The 20,239-nt window shown below is 51.8% G+C and overlaps 1 protein-coding gene across 1 annotated transcript; it reads right to left on the bottom strand.

Annotated features, from left to right (window-relative positions):
• Nucleotides 1-3,600: 3,600 nt before the first annotated feature.
• RBP3 (retinol binding protein 3) lies at nucleotides 3,601-12,850 on the bottom strand. Its single transcript, XM_047826277.1, has 4 exons — nucleotides 9,803-12,850; nucleotides 7,428-7,618; nucleotides 5,767-5,909; nucleotides 3,601-3,995 (listed from the first exon to the last, which is right to left on the bottom strand). Exons 1-4 carry the CDS (start codon nucleotides 12,848-12,850, stop codon nucleotides 3,601-3,603), a joined length of 3,777 nt encoding a protein of 1,258 aa, XP_047682233.1.
• Nucleotides 12,851-20,239: the final 7,389 nt, after the last annotated feature.

The following is a 20,239-nucleotide window of genomic DNA, read 5'->3' on the forward strand; positions in this document are numbered from 1 at the left end:
TCCTCTCCCCGGGCTGGGCCCAGGACCTCTTCATGGTATGGTGGGAACATCAGGGTCTTTGGAGCCAGACAGATGTGGGTTCAAAGCTCGCCTGCCCCTCACCTGGATGTCTTGAGGGGAGTCTGGGCTGTACCCAGTATTTGATGGGCAGGCTGGGGGCTTGAGCTGGACAGTGGGCAGGAAAAAGGAGCTGGTCAGCAGGACCTCAGCCAAGGTCAGCCAGGGTGGCCTATGGAGGATGTTGCTGCCATCCCTGCTGAGTAGGGGCATGGCTATGCTGCCCTGCACATGGGGCACCTGGCTGCTGCTGCTGCCCAGCTATCACTTGCTTAAGCATTCAACTTGTTTGGGGCTCCTGAGTGAGTCAGTCAATTAAGCGTCTGACTCTTAGTATCAGCTCAGGTCACGATCTCATGGTTTGTGAGATCGAGCCACACATCAGGCTCTGTGCTGACAATGCAGAGCCTGCTTGGGATTCTCTCTCTCCCCTATCTCTCTGTTCCCCATCCCGCCCCCGCTTCTGTGTGTGCTCACTCTTTCTCTCAAAATAAATAAATAAACATTAAAAAACCCATTCAACTTGCTTAAACAGATTAAACATTCTTCATAGGAACTTCTGATTGGCCCGGAAAGAACCCTGTGCCCGTACCCTGCTGCCGGGAAGCTGGAAAAGTGAACTTGTGGTGTTTCCAGCTTGGTAGTGGGGAAATGGTGAGAGGTGACATTGGCTGGGCACTGGATTAACCTTTTTCTTTTTTTTTTTATAAAATTTTTTTTAACGTTTATTCATTTTTGAGACAGAGAGAGACAGAGCATGAATGAGGGAAGGTCAGAGAGAGAGGGAGACACAGAATCTGAAACAGGCTCCAGGCTCTGAGCTGTCAGCCCAGAGCCCGACGCAGGGCTCGAACTCACGGACCGCGAGATCATGACCTGAGCTGAAGTCAGACGCTCAACCGACTGAGCCACCCAGGCGCCCCTGGATTAACCTTTTTCATCTTCATAGCCCCAAAGGTGCTATTGTGGATCTCATTGTACAGATGAGAAGACTGAGGCCTGGAGAGGCAAAGTGACTTGCCCTGAGTTCCATAGCTGGGAAGTAGCTGTCCTGGCCTATCCACCCAGACAGGGCTCCCAAATGCCTCACTGCTTCTTAGGGAGTCTGTTTCCCACAGGATCAGATGGGGAGCGATTCTCTGAACATTCAGAGGGTGTGCCTTTGCTGGGTGGCCTAAAGTAGGGCGAATGTCCGCTGTGCTGCCTATGTAAGCCCCTGTGAATTAATGAGCTTGACTGAGTGTCCACTGACTCCTGCAGAAATGATAAGAATGGTTGTGCAGTGCTCGCTTCGGCAGCACATGTACTGAAATGTCTGTCTATGGTACTGAGAAGATTAGCGTGGACCCCGCACAGGAATGATATGCAAATTCGTGAGGTGTTCCATTAAAAAAAATGGTTGTCTCTGCACTGTGAAGCCCAGAAGAGAGAAGTATGTCTGTCACCCACCCTAGGAGCTGCTCCACCCCTCCCCCTATTTAAGACCCATCGAGACCTTTGCCATCTGCAAACCCCACAACACCTAGCCTGATACCGTAAACAAACTAAACAGTCAACAAATGTCAGTGGTGCAAATCAAAGAAATCCAAGTGATATATAAGGAAAACCTGTGGGAAAAAAATCAGCCATCGCTAATGATCACTAAGGTATGGTTAGGGACTCAAGGTACAATGTATCTTATTTTATTTTTGGAAGAATGCTGTATTTGAAAATAATAATACATGCTTATTATAAGGATTTAAGGAAAGAGAAGAGTTCAAATATTGCCCCTGGTTCTACCACCTAGAGGAACCATTGTTTGATGTAGGTGGCCATCAGATAGGTATGGGTGTGTGTGGGGGGGGGGGGGGCGCGAGCGGGAAGGAGGAGGGAGGAGAAAGAGCCCCTAGAATATAAGCATGTAGGGGCCTCACACATCTGCCTGGATGTTAATAGGTCTAATGAAGAAAAAGGTGAAATCCCAGTATATGTGATGCTGCTAGAATTCAATCATGCCCTTCGTGTTACTTGAATTTAGCAGAAGGCAAAGGACCCAGAACGCCTTGTATCAGAGCTTTCCTACTTCAGCAGGGTTGGTTCAAGGTTTTCCAGGTGGTGAACCTCCTAGATATTGGTGGTGACCCAGGGGTGTGCCATATTCCACAGCTCCCTGGAGCCGGGGGAGGGGGCTGGTGGAGTCAAGGCTGTGTAGTGAGGTCAGCCCGGTGCCCTGGGGAAGTCGCCTGTGGCAGCTGCAGGCTGGACTCACCAGACAGAGAGGCCAGATGGCAACGGTCCCTCATCCTCCCTCACTCAGACATCTTGGAGCCCGGGGCTCTGAGAGCACTGATTGGCAGGGTTGGGGATGTCCTTGCTGTAACGGCTTCATCCCCACCGTGACTTTGGGCAGAGTCCTGGAGGTCTCTCACTTTTGGGTCCCTGTTGATTCTAGTGGAGTAAGGTTGCCTAGCTCCCAGGGGCCAGCCAGTGGCTGCCTTCCTCCAGTTCACCCCCAGGCTTCCTGTCTCCTCCTGGGGCTTGCCCGGTTCTGGAGGAGATCTTGGGGTCTTCAGCCCTCTTGCCCTGTTAGGAGTGGGCTTGGTCACCACAGCCAGTGCAGTGACAGACTGCCCTAGGCCAAGAAAGGCAGGCACCCAGACCACCGCCCAGGGCCACTCTACCCTCAAACAGCAATGCTGCGTGTCCAAGTGCCGCACGACACCAGAGCTCACTTTGGGGGCCCTGGCGGAAGCCAGAGAACAAGGCCTTGGGCGGAACACATGAAGGGAAGACAGACTTGCTGCCAGATACTCACGTGCGTTCCTGCACCAGGCGCTGTGCTAAGCGATGGGCAGTGGGAGACGAGGGTGAGCACGATGGCTGCCACCCCTGAGGAGAATGCTGGGACAGAAATGATCCCAGGGCAGGAGGGAGAGGTGCTTTAATGGGGAAGATGCGGAGGCAGGGAGGGCAGAAGGGGGACAATGTGCTGGGGGAGTGGGGGTCCCTGACCTCTGGGCCTGCACTGTCCCACAGGGGATCCGCCGGCCGCAGGTGGCCCTTGAGCCCCAGACATGTGCGTGAGGAAGGGGAAGCACTGTACGTGCAGACTACCTACCAGATTTCAAAGGCTCCGTGGAAAAACATCTCATTCACAATCATTTTTATATTGCTGAAATGATACTACTGTGGATATAGTAGGGCAAATAAATCACACTAGTAAAACACACGTCACCTGTCTCTTTTTACTTTTTAAGAAGGTGGCTACTAGAAAACGTAAAGTGACGTGAGTGCCACCATCTGCGGCTCACGTCGTAGCTCTGTCGGATGGAGCTGCTCTAGGACCAGGGCTTGGCAATTAAGAAGCATGGGTAGGAGGTACATCTGACTTCGCCTCCCCAAAATAACTACTATGGAGGGGGTTGCCTCTGAGGGGTGAGCTGCCTGTCCCTATGTGCTCAGAGATGTTGGCAATGGTGAAGAGACCATCGGGTGAACTCCAAGGGTGCCTTCAACTCTAAGCCTACCGGGGCTCAGCAGGTCCCTTTTCTGAACCCGGAGGCCTCAGGCAGGACCACGTGCCGGAGTGCCCTTGGTGTGTGGCCTGGAGGTCCCACCCATCCTGGGGCTCCTCCTCGCCCTCAGCAGAGTGTGCTGGAGCATCTCCTTGGCTCTGGTGAGGGCTCCTTCAGCAGGGACAGCCACGTGGGGCACCACACCCACCCCTTCCCAGGAGCTGCCATCCACAGCCCCCACTGAGCGGGCCGTGGGGATGGTGATGTAGAGATGAGTGTCATCCACGTGGTAGGTTTGTGGTGGCTGGCAGCCCCCGCTGGTCACTTCCCCGATGACCAGTGCCCGGCCCAGCTTCTTCATGATGTAGGTAAACTCCTCCGCGGCGCCGGCTGTCAGCGCACTGGTCAGAATGGCCACGTTCTTCTTGGAGCCGTAGCGTTCACCTGGAAGACAGAAGATGGAGAGTCCAGTCAGCACTGTGGGGCACCTGCCTTCTCTGTACTGTGTGGACCCGCAAAGAGGAGGGCCTGGGATTTGGTTCTGTGGCCTTGTGTCCACATGCAGGGAATTCCTTGGTGAGCCCCAGTTCTGCAAGTGTCAAATGGGGCTACAAGAGTGTGCCCCACCCATCTCCAGTTTGTAAGGGCTTGACAGCTGCTTCACGCACTTCTGGCACTTTTATCTTTGAGTGACGGGAAAAGCCTTGACTCTCCCGAGGAAAGGATGTGCTTCCTCTTCATGAATCATAAGAATGCCTAACTTGCCAGATTCTCTTTTCACTTTGGACTCCCGGAAGACCCAAACGCGTGGCTTCACGACAACAGCCCTCTAGGGCAACGATGTCCGATAGAAACACAACGTGAGCCAGAAAGTGAGCCACAGATGTCGCTGCAAGTTTTCTAGGAGTCACATTAAACAAGAAAAAAAAAAAAAAAGCACAGATGACATGAATCTTAACCATATTTTATTTAACTCAACATATCCAAAACAAATTTGTCTCAAAAATGTAATCAGTAACATTGTGGAGATATTATACGTCTTTATTTTTCCATAAAAAGCCCGAAAATACCTGGTGTATATTTTACACCTGTCACATCCCAATTCATATGAGCCACATTTCAGTGCTCAGTGGCTGCATGTGGCAAGCGGCTCCCATACTGGACATCATTGCAATCTAGGACCCCATGCGCTTGCAGATTTGAGTCTGTTTGTAACTCCTGGTTTTGAATACTGTTTGAATTTACAGTTAACCCGGTTCTAATTTTTATTTATGTTTTGCAGTATTTGTGAATGTGTGCCTTGGAATCTCCTTCGAATCCTTGTGTGATAAGGAAGTGTACAAATGAAAATCGTGGGGTGCTTTGCTGGTCATATGCACCCTTCCCCCCACCGCTCTCCCAGCCCCTTGTCAGATGGGAGCGCAGGTTTCTTGGTTTGTCATGCTGAGCAAGGGAGTCAGAGTGAGCCTATCACCCGTGACGGGGACCACGAGAGCCCTGGCTCTACAGAGCGTGGCGCCTGTGCAGGGCAGAGGCCCCATCAGAACCACAAACTTTTTTTTTTTTTTAATTTTTTTTTCAACGTTTATTTATTTTTGGGACAGAGAGAGACAGAGCATGAACGGGGGAGGGGCAGAGAGAGAGGGAGACAATGAATCGGAAACAGGCTCCAGGCTCTGAGCCATCAGCCCAGAGCCTGACGCGGGGCTCGAACTCCCGGACCGCGAGATCGTGACCTGGCTGAAGTCGGACGCTTAACCGACTGCGCCACCCAGGCGCCCCAGAACCACAAACTTTATTCAGGCTCAGTGTGCTGAGCTGCTGCTGACAGCTCAGGGAGGATGAGCACCAGAAACTCTGTGGGGTTTGGTGAAGGGCAAGGGTCCTTCTAATTCTGCTGTGCCTTGCATGCTGATGGTTGTCATGGCCAGAACAGAGGACATTTTGGTTTTAGAGAAACCGGCATTCAGATTTGGGTGCTTCCACTTATTAGCTGGGTGATGTTAGACAATAGACTCGACCTAGTCAAGGCTCATCTAGAAAATAAGCATAATGGTAGCATTTTGTAGGGATTAAGAATCATATGTAAAAGTGCAGCGCATGCAGAGCTTTATATTCCATTTACTGTGACTTTTCCCTGGACCCAAGCTGTCTTTCCCTGATTTTCCAGAAGCTTCTAGAATGAGAACAGGAAAGGGAAAGCGTCTGTACATACCTGCGAGCCGGGTGTGGGTCCAGAGCTCACTGACAGAGTCGTTGGGCCGGCTGTAGATTTTGTCCAACAGAATTGGAGGACCTTCATCAAAGAAGTAGGAGCACAGGGCAGAGATGGAGGAGGTGGGGCCACCGATGTTGAACCTAAGGGAAGGGAAGTGGGGGTCATTGGGGCAGAGCTCACAGGGAGGCCCTCAGTTCCCCTCTGGGAGCCTGGGACCTTTGCCCTGAGGAGGACACTAATTCCAGGCAGCCTCCCTGTCCCATCCTTCTCCTGCAGAATTCTGTGGTTGGCATTTCCCAGAGTACAAGTCTCTTGAGAAATTTCAAAACACTGGTGCCATACCTGCCCTTTCTGATCACATATTAATACATTATGTGATACATATTGTGTCCATTACATTAAAGGCTCTGACAAGTCCTGCAGTCATGAACTTGCTGATAGATTTTCCTCATTTACTGACCATAGACTGCTCTCCACACCCATGCTGCCTGTGAGGACACTGCTTTCCCGGCTGCATTCTCTATAATTCCATAAGACCCACTGGGCATTTTTGTTCAGGTCTCCTAATGAGCTGCTACTTAGTATAGCCGAGTGCTCAGAGTTGTGGAACCACACTGGATGGGGAGTGGAAGAGTGGGGGAGGGGACAACCTTTGCCTGTCCTAGGACGTTCGGATTTGCCCTGTTATGTGAACTCTTTGGGACCCTGTCTCCTCATCTGTGAATAAGAAGTGTGGGCTGGTGATATGATAGGAGTCTCTTCTGGTTGAAGGTCTAGGGTGGCCCAGCTGGGTTTAGGGCCTTTGACCTCAGTGTCTGAAACTTCAAACCTCAGGTTAGAAGGGTCTGGAAGCACTCTGTAGGCTGGGCCACTTCCTCTTTTACAAATGTAGCCACAGAGCCCTGGGAGAGGTTTTGGAGAACAAGCCTCTGAGATCTGGAGCCCTCTAGTGACAGACAAGAACCACAGCTGAGCTGCAGACAAGCAAGTCGTGACTTGGCCAATTCTGGCAGCCTGTCTCCTGCAGCTGCAAAGTGGGGTTCTGTATCCTGGGGGAGCAGCCTGCCCCTCCCTGTGTCCATGGAGGCAGGGGCCTGGTCGCTGGGGGTGGGTCTTCTTCCACCCACTCCAGGAGGGAGGTCTCTACCTAAAAGCGTCCCTCCACCAGGCATTCTGTGATGCAAAGAATTCTTTTTGCCACAATAGTGGCTTATTCTCAAATTCTCTCGGGGACTCTGGCTTTCCAATTCTCATGGTCAGGGTGGTCACGGGCTGACTTTGTATGACATAAGAGGCACAATGCAGGTGGTGGCCTAGCTAGCTGTCCCAAACATGACTGATCACCAGAATCACCCGGGGTGATGCCTTTCAAATACACAGATGACTGAGCCTCACCCCGGAGCTTTAGATTCAGTAGGGTCACGTTAAGCCCCCAGAATCTGTTTTTAAAGTCTCCCTTCCCCCTCTCTCTCCGCTGAGTCCTATGGCCAGGCAAGTTTGGAAACCACAGGAGTAGCCCAGTGATTCTCAGCCTGGAATTAACACTGGGATCATCTGAGGAGCTTAGAAAGATCACCGATGTTGGGGTCCCCCACGGCCGATTACGCCAGAACCCCTGGGCTGGCTGGCCAGAGACCTCTGCCCCCCCAGCCACTGACCTCATGTCAATGATCATGGCATCCGTGTGCACGATCTTCTTCCAAACATGCTCCACCAGCAGCTCTGACACCTGGGTGAGCAGCTCACAGTCCCCAAACGTGTCAAACCTCAAGTAGCCAAGGTTGTCCTCAAACACATTAGTATGAAAGGAAAACTTGATCAGGTCCTCAAAGACTTCAGGGGAAGGGATCTGAAAAAAATGGGTGGGGGTTCAGCTCAGTGTCAGCAGAGGAGCAGATGTTACAGCTCAGGAAACCGGGCACCACAGTTTTCCTTTATACGTGAAAGATATTGAGGGTATGGGAGGGAATTAACATTTCTGAAGAAGGTTTCCGATGGAGCGCCTAGGAGGTTATGTGGGTGGTGGGCCTAGGATGTGGACCCAAATGCGGTTGGCAGACTCCTTACAGAGAACATTCATGCATGTCAACCCCACACCGCGGTGTCCAGAGCTGCAAGGCCCAGGCGTGGTCTCCACTCTGACTCCCCTGACCTCACCAGATACCTCCTGATGGTTCTGAGTTCATCTTCTTCCCTAGGGCTGGGAGGGAAGACATTAGCTAGCTCCTGAGCCCCTGAACCTTTAGAAGGGGGTTTGACCCTGTGCTGAGCACATTGCAGCCCTTACCATCACCATGAGGGCACCCTATAGCATCCCCATCCTTTCAATGAGGACACTGAAGCACAGAGTGATTAAGTAACTTGCCCAAGGTCACACAGCCAGTAGGTGGTGGAACCAGAAGCTGAATCCATATGTGACTCCAAACCATGAATCCTGGCGATGCTGGAAAGGAGTGAGTCCTCGATTTGGAATCTGGTGGCCCTGTGAGTCTAGCACAGTGCTGGCACATTCTAGGCTCCCCCAACATGTTTTGTGCCTCATCTTCTCTCTCCAAGGCTGCTAGAAGGACACAGGCTCTGTGGGCCGGAATGTTAACTGGGACACCCAGCCTCCAGGGTCTGCTTTGCCCTTAGTCACAAGCTCTTCAGCCATGGGTCACACTCCTCTGCACCCCTCTGGGTTTCCATTTCCCTTTTTGTAAAACAGGGATGATGATTCTGCACTAGATGCTTCTGGTGCCCTTGGCCCTCCTCTGATTTTTGCTACAACCGCCCCTCGCCTGACAGGGCCTTGCCTCCAGTACACCCCTATGTCTTTCCATTCTCGATTTCAGGACCTTCTCCAAGCTGCCTCAGAGTTTGAGAGAGTTCATGTCCCCAGGGGGACCTTTAGCCAAAGAAGGACAGGAACTGCTGGATCCCGTCTGTAGATGGACGGCTCCGGGAAGCCTTCCCCACACTTGTTAGGGTTCCATCGGAATTTTAGGAAGCAACAGCTTCCATAATGCCCTTACCCATCAGCTTTTCCTCCTTTCCTATCCCATTCTCCCTGCCCCCTCACTCCTGCTTCAAAGACGGCCTCCCACCTGAACTGCCTGCATCCTAGACCTCCTTTCAAGGGACCCCAAGACAAATGCTGCCCTGACTACTTGCGACTCTGCCACAAAATCACAGAGGATAAATGATGTGGAGAGATGTTGTAACTACTGCTTCCCGATGAAGCTCTTAGCTTATGGGAGTGTCTGATGAATCCATGGCCACTGGTCTAGAGAACTTCTCTCTCATCCACCCAGCAGCAAAACTCCTCAACCTTGATTTACCTTTTCAGTGTTTTCCCCAAATGCCATTGCCGGCTTTGAATATACTGACCACAATAGCCTTGCTCGGAATTTCCCATCCAGCTGGCCCTTGGACCAGACTGCACGCCCACCAAGTGCAGCTCCTTCCGGATGCTTTGCATTGTGGGAGGGGAGGAGAAGGCAGGTGGTGCCTGACCACTGCCATGATTCTCCAGGCTGTGTACCGTCAGCACCCCTGACCGTGCCACAGCCTGTGTCTAGGCTCCATGCTTTAGCTCTGAGGCAACTGTGAGGCCAAGACCTCTGCCTGCTCCTCTCTCTCCATCTGAAACCCCCCCGAGGCAGGCAGGTGGTGAGAATGAACACAAACCCCGCATTTCCAGGGGACGAAACCGTAGTGACCTCTCATGACCTGACCTTTCCGCCAACACTGATGATGAGAAGTGCTGCAAACATTTGCCTTCCACCCCGCCAAGAGTGCCACTCCTTCTATACCAGGGGTTTTCAAACTGAGTCCTCATGGGTTATCGGTGCTCTACAGAGGTGCTCAGGGACACCAGAAGGAGAAGGGATGACAGGATGAGAGGAAGGGAAAGACGTGACTAATGAGAACTTAAACACGAAAACGAGTCTGGAAGCGATTGCCCGGCACCGTGCACAGAGCCCTGGATGTGCAGACAACCAGTCGGCTCATTGCTGGGACTGTGCTAGGCTCAGTCTCCCTTGTGTCTCACCTGCATGGGCACAATCCCAGGAATGCGGTCCTTGGCATCCTCGGGGATATGGGCTGTCTTCAGGTGTGGGTCTCCGGACAGCATCTGCAGATCGGCCCCCAGCATCTCAGCCAAGGCCCCTTCTGAGGTCACCCTTGAATAGCGGCTCTGCATACGGCTCAGTTTGGCCGCCATCTTGGCCCCCAGTTCAGGGGAGGCATAGTTATCGGCTACCAGCTTCCCAGTTGTCTGCAGCACAGTGGGCACCTTGGCCCGCAGGGCCACTATGTCCCGGGCTGTGGAGAGGGCCTCACTCATGGGCACGGTGATGTCGGGCTCCACCCCAGCCAGGTCCCAGGCTTCACCTGTGCTGGCGCTCAGGGCCATCTGCGTGGGCATGGAGGCGTATAAGGGGCTGCTGCCCACCTGGTAGATGCCCACAGAGAGTGCCCCTCCAGCTGTGGGCTCCCCAATGATGGTGGCCCGCTGCAGGTCCTGCATGGTGTGAGCAAACGCCTCAGCTGCCGACCCGCTGATGTGGCTCATCAGGATGTAGAGGTCTTTGTGGGGGCCGTAGCGCTTGCCAGCCACCTGGGGCAGCGTCCACACTTCCGTGACCCTCGAGGTCGCCCTGTCAAAGACAGAGTAGAGGTGCTGGCGGGGCTCTGCTTCAAAGAAGTAGGAGCAGAGTAGCGGCACAGCCGTGGAGTAGCTACCAGGGTTGTAGCGCAGGTCGACAACCAGCGCGGCCGTGTCCACCAGCCTCTGCCACACCAGCTGCACCAGCTGTGGCCCGATGGCCTTCACCGTCTCCAGCTCGGCCATGGCGTCGAAACGCAGGTAACCCAGCCGGCCAGGCAGCACCTCTGTTTTAAACAGGGCTTCGATGAGGTAGGAGACCTCCTCTGGGGAGGGCACGACAGGGGGTGGGGGGGGCACCTCCTCGGCCACCATCTCACCGGGGCTGTGGAACACCAGCAGACGGTGGTCCCCAGACATCTCCTGCAGGTCGGCCGTGAGCTGGGAGGCCAGTGACTCCAGGTCCACGGCAGTGCGGTAGGCCCCCTGGGCCAGCTTGGCTCGAAGCAGGGCACTGGTCTGCCCGATGACCTCTGGCCGTGCATAGTGAGCCTCGACCAGGTGCCCCGTGCCCTCCACCAGGGCCTCCAGGCTGCGGTGGAACTCCAGCACCTCCTGGGCCCTGTCCAGGGCTTCCTCGGCCAGCACGATGGCATCGGGCACCACGCCACCTCCCAACCAGCACTCGCCGTGGTTGTCGATGAAGGTGAGCACAGGCACGGTGAGCACCAGGCCACCCTCCGGCGTCTCCAGCAGGGGCACCGTGCAGGTGTGCAGCAGGCTGCCCGCGGTGATCTCGCCCACCAGCGTGGCCCAGCCCAGCGACTGCATGAGGAAGGCCAGCTCCTCAGCCGCGGTGGCGGTGCGGTGGCTGGTGAGCAGGTACACGCCGCGCTGGGTGGGGTAGCCCCGGCCCAGCAGCTCCATGCGGCTGAAGTGCTCCTGCGTGATGTTGGTGCGGCGGTCATAGGTGGTGAAGAGGCGCACGGAGCCGTTGTCGGGGCCCTGGAAGTAAGACAGTAGCAGGGGCACAGCCGAGGACGGCCCCCCGGGGTTCTGGCGCAGGTCCACGATGAGGTGCTCCGTGCCCTGCAGGGGCGCCCACACCTGGCGCACAATGTAGGGGCTTAGCACCTCCAGCACGGAGGCATCGGCGAAGCTGTCAAAGCGGAGGTAGCCCACGTTGCCCGGTAGCACCGACACCTGAAACATAGAGACCACCAGGGCCTGCCGGGCAGCCTCGGCTCCGGGCACCGTGGGGACTACCTCCGGAGGCTCGTCCTCGCCAACCTCGGGCCCAGAAGAGGCGTCCTTGGCCCTCACGGCCCGCACCAGGAGCCTGGGGTCCTCAGACACAGTCTGTAGGCCAGCGTTGAGTTTGGTGACCAGGTCCTCCTCCGAGACTACTGCGGAGAAGTCCATGTTGGCCAGGTGGTGCAGCAGGCTGGGCACACGGTCCACCAGGGTGTAGTAGGTCTGCAGCGCCTCCTGCAGGCGCCGGACAACTCCTGGCAGGGCCCGGCGCAGAGTGAGGATGGCCAGGGCTTTCTCTAGGGCCTGCTCGGCTGGTGTCCCCACACAGGGCAGCACCCCACTGCCCTCCCATGTCTGGCTGCCCCCTCCCAGGGGCCCTAGGGACCTGGACACGGGCACGGTGAGGAAGAAGTCAGACTGGCCTATCCTCAGCTTCTGGAGGTCCAGGGCACCCCCCACAGTCCGCTCACCCACCACGATGGCCCTGCGCATCTGCTTGAGGATGTAAGTGATGTCCTCAGCCACGCCCCCAGTGTGGCCGCTGGTGAGGACCACCACATCCTTGTCGGCACTGTACCTTTCTCCCAGCACCTGGGGCAAGGTCCAGATCTCAGTGGTCGTATTGGAGGGACGGTCGTAGATGGTATCCACGTGCAGGACCGTGTTCCCTGGGTGCAGGTAGGAGATGACGTAGGGGATGCCGGAAACGTGGCCCCCGGTGCAGTGCCGGAGGTCCAGCACCAAGGCAGAGGTGCCCATGAGCTTCCTCCAGACGCTGGCCACCAGGAAGCCCCCCAGCTTGCTCACCACCTCCTGGCTTGGGATGTCGTCCACACGCAGGTAGCCCACATTGCCCTCCAGAACCTCGTGGCGGATGCCCTTCTGCAGCCGGGCAAGCATTTCCTCTTTTGTGAGGTTGGTGAGTGCTGGGGCTTGCCGGGGAGCCTCGAGGGTGCTGGGCTCGTATGAAATGACCAGGCGAGGGTCGTTCAAGGAGCTCTGCACCCCAGTCGTCAGCACATGGGCCAGAGTCTGAGGGTCCGAGATGGCGAGGATCTCACGACTCTTGATGGCCTGCTCGATGGCTTCCTGCATCCCCATCAGGTTCTCTGGGAAGCAGTAGTTATCCAGGAGGACCTTGGCCATGTCCAGCACCAGGCTTGGCTGGAACAGGTGTGTGGGGCCAGCCAGGCCACAGAGCAGCATGGACAAGAGCAGGGCCCATTCTCTCGTCATGGGGATCCAGAAGGAGAGCTGGCTCCCAAGCAAAAGCTCCCTTGACTGTGCGTAAGGCCACGGCACTGCCCTGTGCAGCTGCCTTCCTCCCTCGTCCTTCTCAGCGGGTGGACAGAAGGTCCGGGGCTAAACTCGGGAGTTGGGGTGCGGCTTCCAGCTCCAGTAAGCCTTTAATCCTGTCTAATTCAAGCGCATCAGCCCTGGGGACTGGGGAGAAGGGCCCGAAGTGGTTTGACCCAGAAGGTATGTTGGATCTCATGCTACTGTGCTATCTCTGTGTATAGTAATCTGAATAGCCACCGTTTATTTGCAGTTCCTGCCGCATGCCAGACTCCGTGCTTCATGCTTCACACAAGGTGACAGTTTTCACCAGAGCCTTGCAAAACAGAGCTGTTAACCTGCTGGAAATAGCATCTTCCCACTACACTGGGTGATCCACACCTCTGGAATTAGGTAGAGCTCACTGGAGGCCCGGCTCCGCGACTCACTGCTCTGTGGCCTTAGGGAAGTATCTTACTTATTGTGTAGATCACGTGAGAAAATATGTGTAAAGCATTGCACGGTTTCAGGCAAGACGGAAGCATTCTGTCGCTGATAAGTTCTCCCTGGTAGGTATTATCTCTGCTGTAGAGCTGAAGAAATAGATCTCAGTAGCTTACTGAAGCCCATCACCTTAGGGGTGAAGGGGACATTGAGAAGAAGTCTGGGGGGACTGCAGTCAGCCCAGACAGTGCAGAGGCTGAGTCTGGGGCTCCCATCTACTTCAGAGCTTGAAGCTTTTTTCTATATCTTGGTAATGCATCCAGGGAATTGGGGTGGTGCCCCCCTTCCGCCGCCACAACAGCTTTCAAACAGTAGGAATACGATGTCCGGACCTCAATGCAGGATGTGGTGAGTGGGAGGGGCATCTGCCTTCTAGACACCATGGGACCAGTGATTCTAGGTCAGGTGAGGTTAGCTCTGAGACCTGACAAGTGTCCATTCTCCTGGCTAAAGAAGGCTCCCTGCTGGGTACGGGCTCAGCTATGGCCCGCTGCTTGCGGGAAGAACCCAACTGCAGGACTTAGGTGTCTGTGGTCCCAGACCTCACAGGCATCCAGATCATTCCCTCACCTGCACAGAGCATACAGGCCTGTCTCAGGTGAACAGCTGGACACTTAGGCTCCCAGATCTTGCTCCTTGGCATGGAAGGGACATGGGTCCTGCTGAGGGCCGACTTGCCACAGATCTCCAAGCGTATCTGCCATGGAGCCCAGAGTCTAGAAGCCCTGCTTTGTCTCCGCACCCCTCTGAGGGTGGGCACTTTCCATATTTATCAGACAAGCACGGCTCAGACTGCACAGCCAGGAAGAGCGCTGGGAGAGCGGCCTGCCTCCACTCTTCTCACTTTGTCCTGTTATCGCCACCACACACTTCTTGAGTCGTGTGGGCAGCAGGCGGGCACACATGTGTCCCTCAGCAGGCACCCCCGCAGGAGGTGCTCTGGGAGACAGGGGGCTTTCTCAGCGCCCCTGAGAACCACAATCCGCTCTCTGGAAATCGTTGTCTGAGGATGTTTACCAAGTGGTTTATGAAAGCCAAAGAGGTCAATTAGCTAAAACAAACATGTTTTTTAGCTCATTAGGATTTGTTTAATGCCCAAGTGACATATGGTCACATCACTCCACTATTTGCAGCCAATGAGGTGAGCCTGATTTATTATAACAATAAGGCCTCCTTAGTCCCTACTGGGAAGATTGGGCCTTTCACTCTGGCCCCAACTTGGGGAATCACATCTCAGAGTATGCCATCCTGGGCCTCTGAGGGCACTTCTCTGTCATTGCGTGAGCTCAGGCAAAGCCTCTGGGCCAGGAAGTGCAGAGGATAAAGACAATCAGGAAAAGGTCCTTCTTTGGGGAAGGCGCTTCCCCTGGACATTTCCTTAAAATGCAGCCTCAGGATGGGATTCCTGCAGCTGTTGCTGGGCCCTGATTTGTGGGGATGGCCCAGAGCCTCGCAGAGGATGTGGAAAACAAAATGAGGGTCCACTTCAAGTCATCAGGGGGGCAGAGTTAGTGCCTGCAAGGGGATGTGATGTGTCCTCTTGTGGGTGAAGGGAGAAAATTCTGTCCCCAAAGTTCTCCAGTCTGTCAAGGAACCAGGGATGTTCCCTGGTCCCCAGGTGAGGGGGAACATAAGCACTTGGCAGTCAGCTAAGGACAGTGTACCTCAGACAAGTCCACGGTGAAATCCAGGAGGAGAGAAATTCCACACCTTCCCATCCAGTCCTTGCTAGCCATCAGTCTAGGGGGCTACCGAGAGTCCCATGTGACCTTGGGTTGGATTTTGGAGTTGGGATGAAGTCAGAAGCCCCTGCCTCCCTGTCACTTGCACAAGCAGCCATGCGGGCAGAGATGTCAAGAGTACAAGCTTGGAAGCCTCCCCGCCGACCAGCCCTACTACTTTCTAGGGTAGAGACCTTTATTAAGTAACATGACTGCTCTGTGCCTTGGCTTCCTTGGAAGGGAAACAGGATAAAGTTCGCATTGTTGCAACAGTGTTGGCAGGTGCAACAGAGAAGCTGAGGACTCAGTAGGAGTTGGTGAGGGGCAGCCTATGATCAGAACTCCCCTGTGGGGGTGGGGAGAGACACCCCAGCAGGCAGAAATTGCCCTCGGGCCCCTGGCATATGGAATGTTTCTGAGGCCCCAAACCTTCCGTTGGCCTCGGTGTGTCTGGAGAATCTGTATGCCTGAGAAAAGCTCGGGCTTAGTGTTCACTCCAGAGCACAACCCGCAGTGATCCAAATGTCAGATTAAAAGGGGGATGAAGCACAGAAGATGTGCTGTTGGGATGGTCACATGGAACATGCCTGGAGCCTGGGCAATCCAAGAAGGAGCAAATCACCTGTTACATTACAGATTCACTTTTTGCTGTGGGCAGAGGCCTTATCTCTATTATCCATTCATCCATCCATCCATCCATCCATCCATTGTTTGATGTTTATCTTTCCCTCAATGTTCTTTATGGATATTTTCAAGCAGTGCAGCCAATACCCATGTACTTAGATTCTAACATTGGCATTTTATTACCCTTTCATTATCTCACCTCTATCTCTCCTTTTTACAAGTTAAAGAATTCATAAATGTGTGAACAATCTTTTTCCAAAGCCATTCTAACCCAGCCAATAATAATATGTATTATACATACATAAATGTTTAATGTGTAGCTGTCCTCACCTTTCTCTGCGTTCATACATGGAAGCACATATGCAGGAGATGTATTGTCCATTCACCTATGGATGCTTATCCATCTGTCCATTTGTTTAGTGTTACCTATGTATACATAGTGTCTATACTGCATACACATAGTAGTTTGTATCTTGTTTTACTTACTTAAGCATACAGCAGAAACAACCTTCAATGTTGAAGCCTATACATAAAGTTCATCCTTTTAATGTTTGCATCGTAGTCCTTGATAATTTACTGATCTTTTGCTTCTGTTTTTTGCTTCTATGGTTATAAACGTTCTCAAACATGTGTTCACAAGGACTAGTGCTTCTTGTTTCTGTAGACTAAATGTCCAAACCTTGGCTCAACGAATCAACGAGTACGTGCACTTGTTCACCTCAAGTTCACTTATCATAAGTTCACACGCACTTATGATATTTTCTTTATCATATTTTCAGTAACTTTTAAATTATCTAATAAATGTGTATTTTTTTCTGTTTTTTTTTTTTAAACCACGTAATTGATGTATAATTGACATACATTGAACTGCCTGTATCTGAAGCATACAGTCTGGTTTTGACATGTGTATTCACCCATGGAGCTATCACGGTCATGTATATTTCCCTCTCCCTCTGTTTTTCCTCATGCCTCTTTGTTACTTACCCCTCACCCCCTTGCATTTGCCTTCTGTCACCACTGTGGGTCAGTTTTCATTTTCCAGGACTTTAAATGGGATTATAGTATGTGTACTGTTTTTTTTCCCCTTTTACTCAGCATAATGATTTTGAGGTTCGCCTATGTTGCGAGTTCACCATTAGTTTATTTATTTCATTGCTGAGTAGTAGTCCACTGTATGCCACAATTTTTTATCCACTCACAGGTTGATGGACTCGCAGGTTGCTTCAGGTATAGAACTGTTACAAATGCAGCCGCAGTGATTGTTTAAGCAGAAGTCTCTGTGTGGGTATATGTGTTTATTTTCACTAGAACAGAATATATGTCTAGCATTTTAAGAAATAACCTGTTTTCCAAAACTTAAACTTATACCAGCAGCGTATGAGCCTTCTAATTCCTTCACATCAATGCCAACAATTAGTATGTATGGTCAGACTTTTTGATTTTAGCCGTTCTAATAGGTATATAGTGGCTCCTCATTGTGATTTTAGCTGACATTTCCTTGATGACTAATGGTGTTGAGCATCTTTTTATATATTTATTGGCCATTTGTATATATTCTATGATGAAAAATCTGTTTAGGTCTTTTGCCCATGGGTTGGGGCGGAGGTATGTCTGGGAGTAGAATTGCTGGGTCATGTGGTAATTCTCTGTTTACCTTCTTGAGGAACCGCCAAACTGTTTTCCAAAGCAGCTGCACCATTTTACCTTCCTGCCAGCAACATGTGAGGGTTTTGATTTCTCCCCATCCTCATAGTCAACACTCATTCTCATCTGGCTTTTTGATACTAGCCATCCTAGAGAGTGTGAAGTAGCTTTGATTTGCATTTCTTTAGTGACTAACAATGCCCGCTATTTTTTCATATGCTTATTGGCCATTTGTACAACTTCTTTAGTGAAATGTCTCTTTGAGTCCTTTGCCTCATTTTTAAATTAGGACAGTTGTCCTTGTATTATCGAATTATGAGCACTTTTCACATGTTTTAGGTACAAGTCCCTTATCAGATATATGATTTGCAAATAGTCCCTCCTATTCTGCGGGCTATCTTTTCACTTTCTTGATGGTGTCCTTTGAAGCACAAAAATTTTTAATTTTTTGATTATGTCCAGTTTACCTGGTTTTTCTTCTGTTGCTCTTGCTTTTGGTGTCATACCCAAGAATCCTTTGCCAAATCCACGGCCATGAAGATGTATCTTTCGGTATTCTTCAAGAGTTTTATAGTTTTAGCTCCTATATTTATTATGTCTTTGATCCATTTTGAGTTAATCTTTGTATATGATGTAAGGTAGGGGTACAACTTCATTCTTTTGCTTGTGGAAGTCCTGTTTTCCCATCACTTCCTCATTTGATCTTCAGTAGTGGACCCAAGGAACAAGATGTGTGTGTGTGTGTGTGTGTGTGTGTGTGTGTAGACAGAGAGAGAGAGGGAGGGAGAGAGATGATTTATTTTTAAGAAATTGTCTCAGGCAATCAATTGTGCAGGATGACAAGTCTGGAATTTGTAGTGCTGGCTCCTGCAGGCTGGAAACCCAGGCGGAGTTTCTATGTTGAAGTCCTGAGGCAGAACTTCTTCCTCAGGAAACCTCAGTCTTTCCTCTTAAGGCCTTCAACTCATTGGATGAGTCCCACCCACATTATACAGGGTAATCTGCTTTACTTAAAGTCAACTGATAGTAAATGTTAATCACATTCACAAATACCTTCCAGCAATATCTAGACTAGTGTTTGGCCAAACAGCTTGGCACCAAGCTTTGTTGACATAAAATTAACCATCATTGTTGATATTGTGATATTGTTCCCATTTTATAGGTGAAAACACTGAGTCCCGGAGAGGTCAAAAGTCTTCTCCAAGGGCACAGTAAGTAGCTGAGTGAGAACTTGAACTGAAAACGAGCTCCAAAAAGTCATTCAGCCCTCACATCCACACGAGGCCTTTCTGTTTGTTCTGAGAACAGTCTAGGCTCAGAGAACACTTGAGTACTCTGCAAACAGGTTCCAGAAAGAACAGTTTCATTGACCACAAATACACACATACTGCAAGTGACTTGAATTTCTCTAAAACCTAAATTCCTCATTCCACTGCCCCTGAATTTTTAGCCCCAACGGTGCCCTACTTCTCACCAAATGAAGTCAGACCTAGATTTCCTCAGCTCTCTTTCTCCAGATGTCCAGAATGGCTTGGGCTCACTCCTCCATCTGTTCTGCCAAGGCCTCCAAGAACCGCACTTGCGTTAGAATGGCCTCTCCTCTTTGGTGATCCTGTGAGAGTTTGCTTCATCATCTTCTATCCTCAGCTCTTAACAATGTACTGTGCTACCCTGTCTCCCCAGGACTCGGCAATTCAGGGGTTCGGCCCAGTGCACGGCCTAGCCTAACTAGTAAGGATGGCCCATCTCTGCTGGTTTTGTGCATGTATGTGTGTGTACGTGGGTATGCACGTGTGTGCACACAGATACTTGTGTGTATTTGTGTGCTCACATTTGTGTGCATGAGATCACACTGTGCTTCTGAGCATACGCTCCTTCCTTAGGAGCACACTCTGCCCCACAGACTGACCGCATGGCCTAAGAACAAGCAGGAAGCTGGTCCACACAAGTCTGGCCCGCAAAGTCGCCAGGGCAGGGCCACGCACTGTATTGCTTTTCTGTGGCTCCTGTAACAAATGACCACAAACTGAGTGGCTTAAAACAACTGAAATTTACTCCTTTTCAGTTCTGGAGGCTAGAAGCCGGAGATGAAGGTGTTGAGAGGGCCACAGTCCCTCTGGGGCCTCTAGGGGACAATATGTTCTTCACCTTTTCCGACTTCTGGTGACTGCACCATTCCAGTCTCTGTCTCTGTGGTCACCCCCCACTCTTCCTCTTCTGTCTGCCCTCTTCCCTATCTCATGAGAATACATGTGATTGCATTCAGGGCCCACCTGGATAACCCAGAGTATGGCCTCCTCTTGAAATCCTTCATCACATCTTTTGCCAGTAAAGTGATAGTCCCTCTGTGCCATATATGGTCATACTCATAGGTCCTGGGGTCCATGTTCAACCCACCACAAGGCCGAGCCAGGCTTGAGGTCTTGTTAAGTGATGCCACAGCCCCTATGCCCTGTGTCCTCTGGGTCCTGTGCAGGGGGCCTCACTGAAGTCGGGGTCTGTCTCTCCAAAGGACTCCTCTGCCTTTCCATCTTCCATCAGCCCTGGCTGCTGCTGTCTCCTTGGTGATGTCGCGTGCTTCCTCCAAATCTCATGTCTTTTTACATCTAATTTCAATTTCTCCAAACAAATGACGTTTAATGCAAACCCTGCAAGAGGGAAAGACAAAAGTGATCAGAGGCAGAACATAGGAAGTGAAGAATTTAAAAGCAGCTCACATTCTGCCTTAATGGCAAAAATTAATAAGAACAATGGTCGTTGTTGTCTGCAGCTGGAAGGTATTTTTTGCAGATCTGGTGAGCAAATTCATAGTCTGAAGAAAGAATGCTTGATGGATCTTCATGGAGACGACTACCAG

This window comes from Prionailurus viverrinus, chromosome D2, assembly GCF_022837055.1.
Source record: "Prionailurus viverrinus isolate Anna chromosome D2, UM_Priviv_1.0, whole genome shotgun sequence".
Classification (NCBI taxonomy): domain Eukaryota; kingdom Metazoa; phylum Chordata; class Mammalia; order Carnivora; family Felidae; genus Prionailurus; species Prionailurus viverrinus.

Coding starts and splice junctions, on each gene's coding strand:
- RBP3 (XM_047826277.1), bottom strand. CDS start 12,850: ATGACGAGAGAATGGGCCCTGCTCTTGTCCATGCTGCTCTGTGGCCTG. Junction 7,619..9,802: donor CTGGGATTGTGCCCATGCAG/GTGAGACACAAG, acceptor CATTTTTTTCAG/ATCCCTTCCCCTGAAGTCTT. Junction 5,910..7,427: donor GCCATGATCATTGACATGAG/GTCAGTGGCTGG, acceptor CCCTTCCCTTAG/GTTCAACATCGGTGGCCCCA.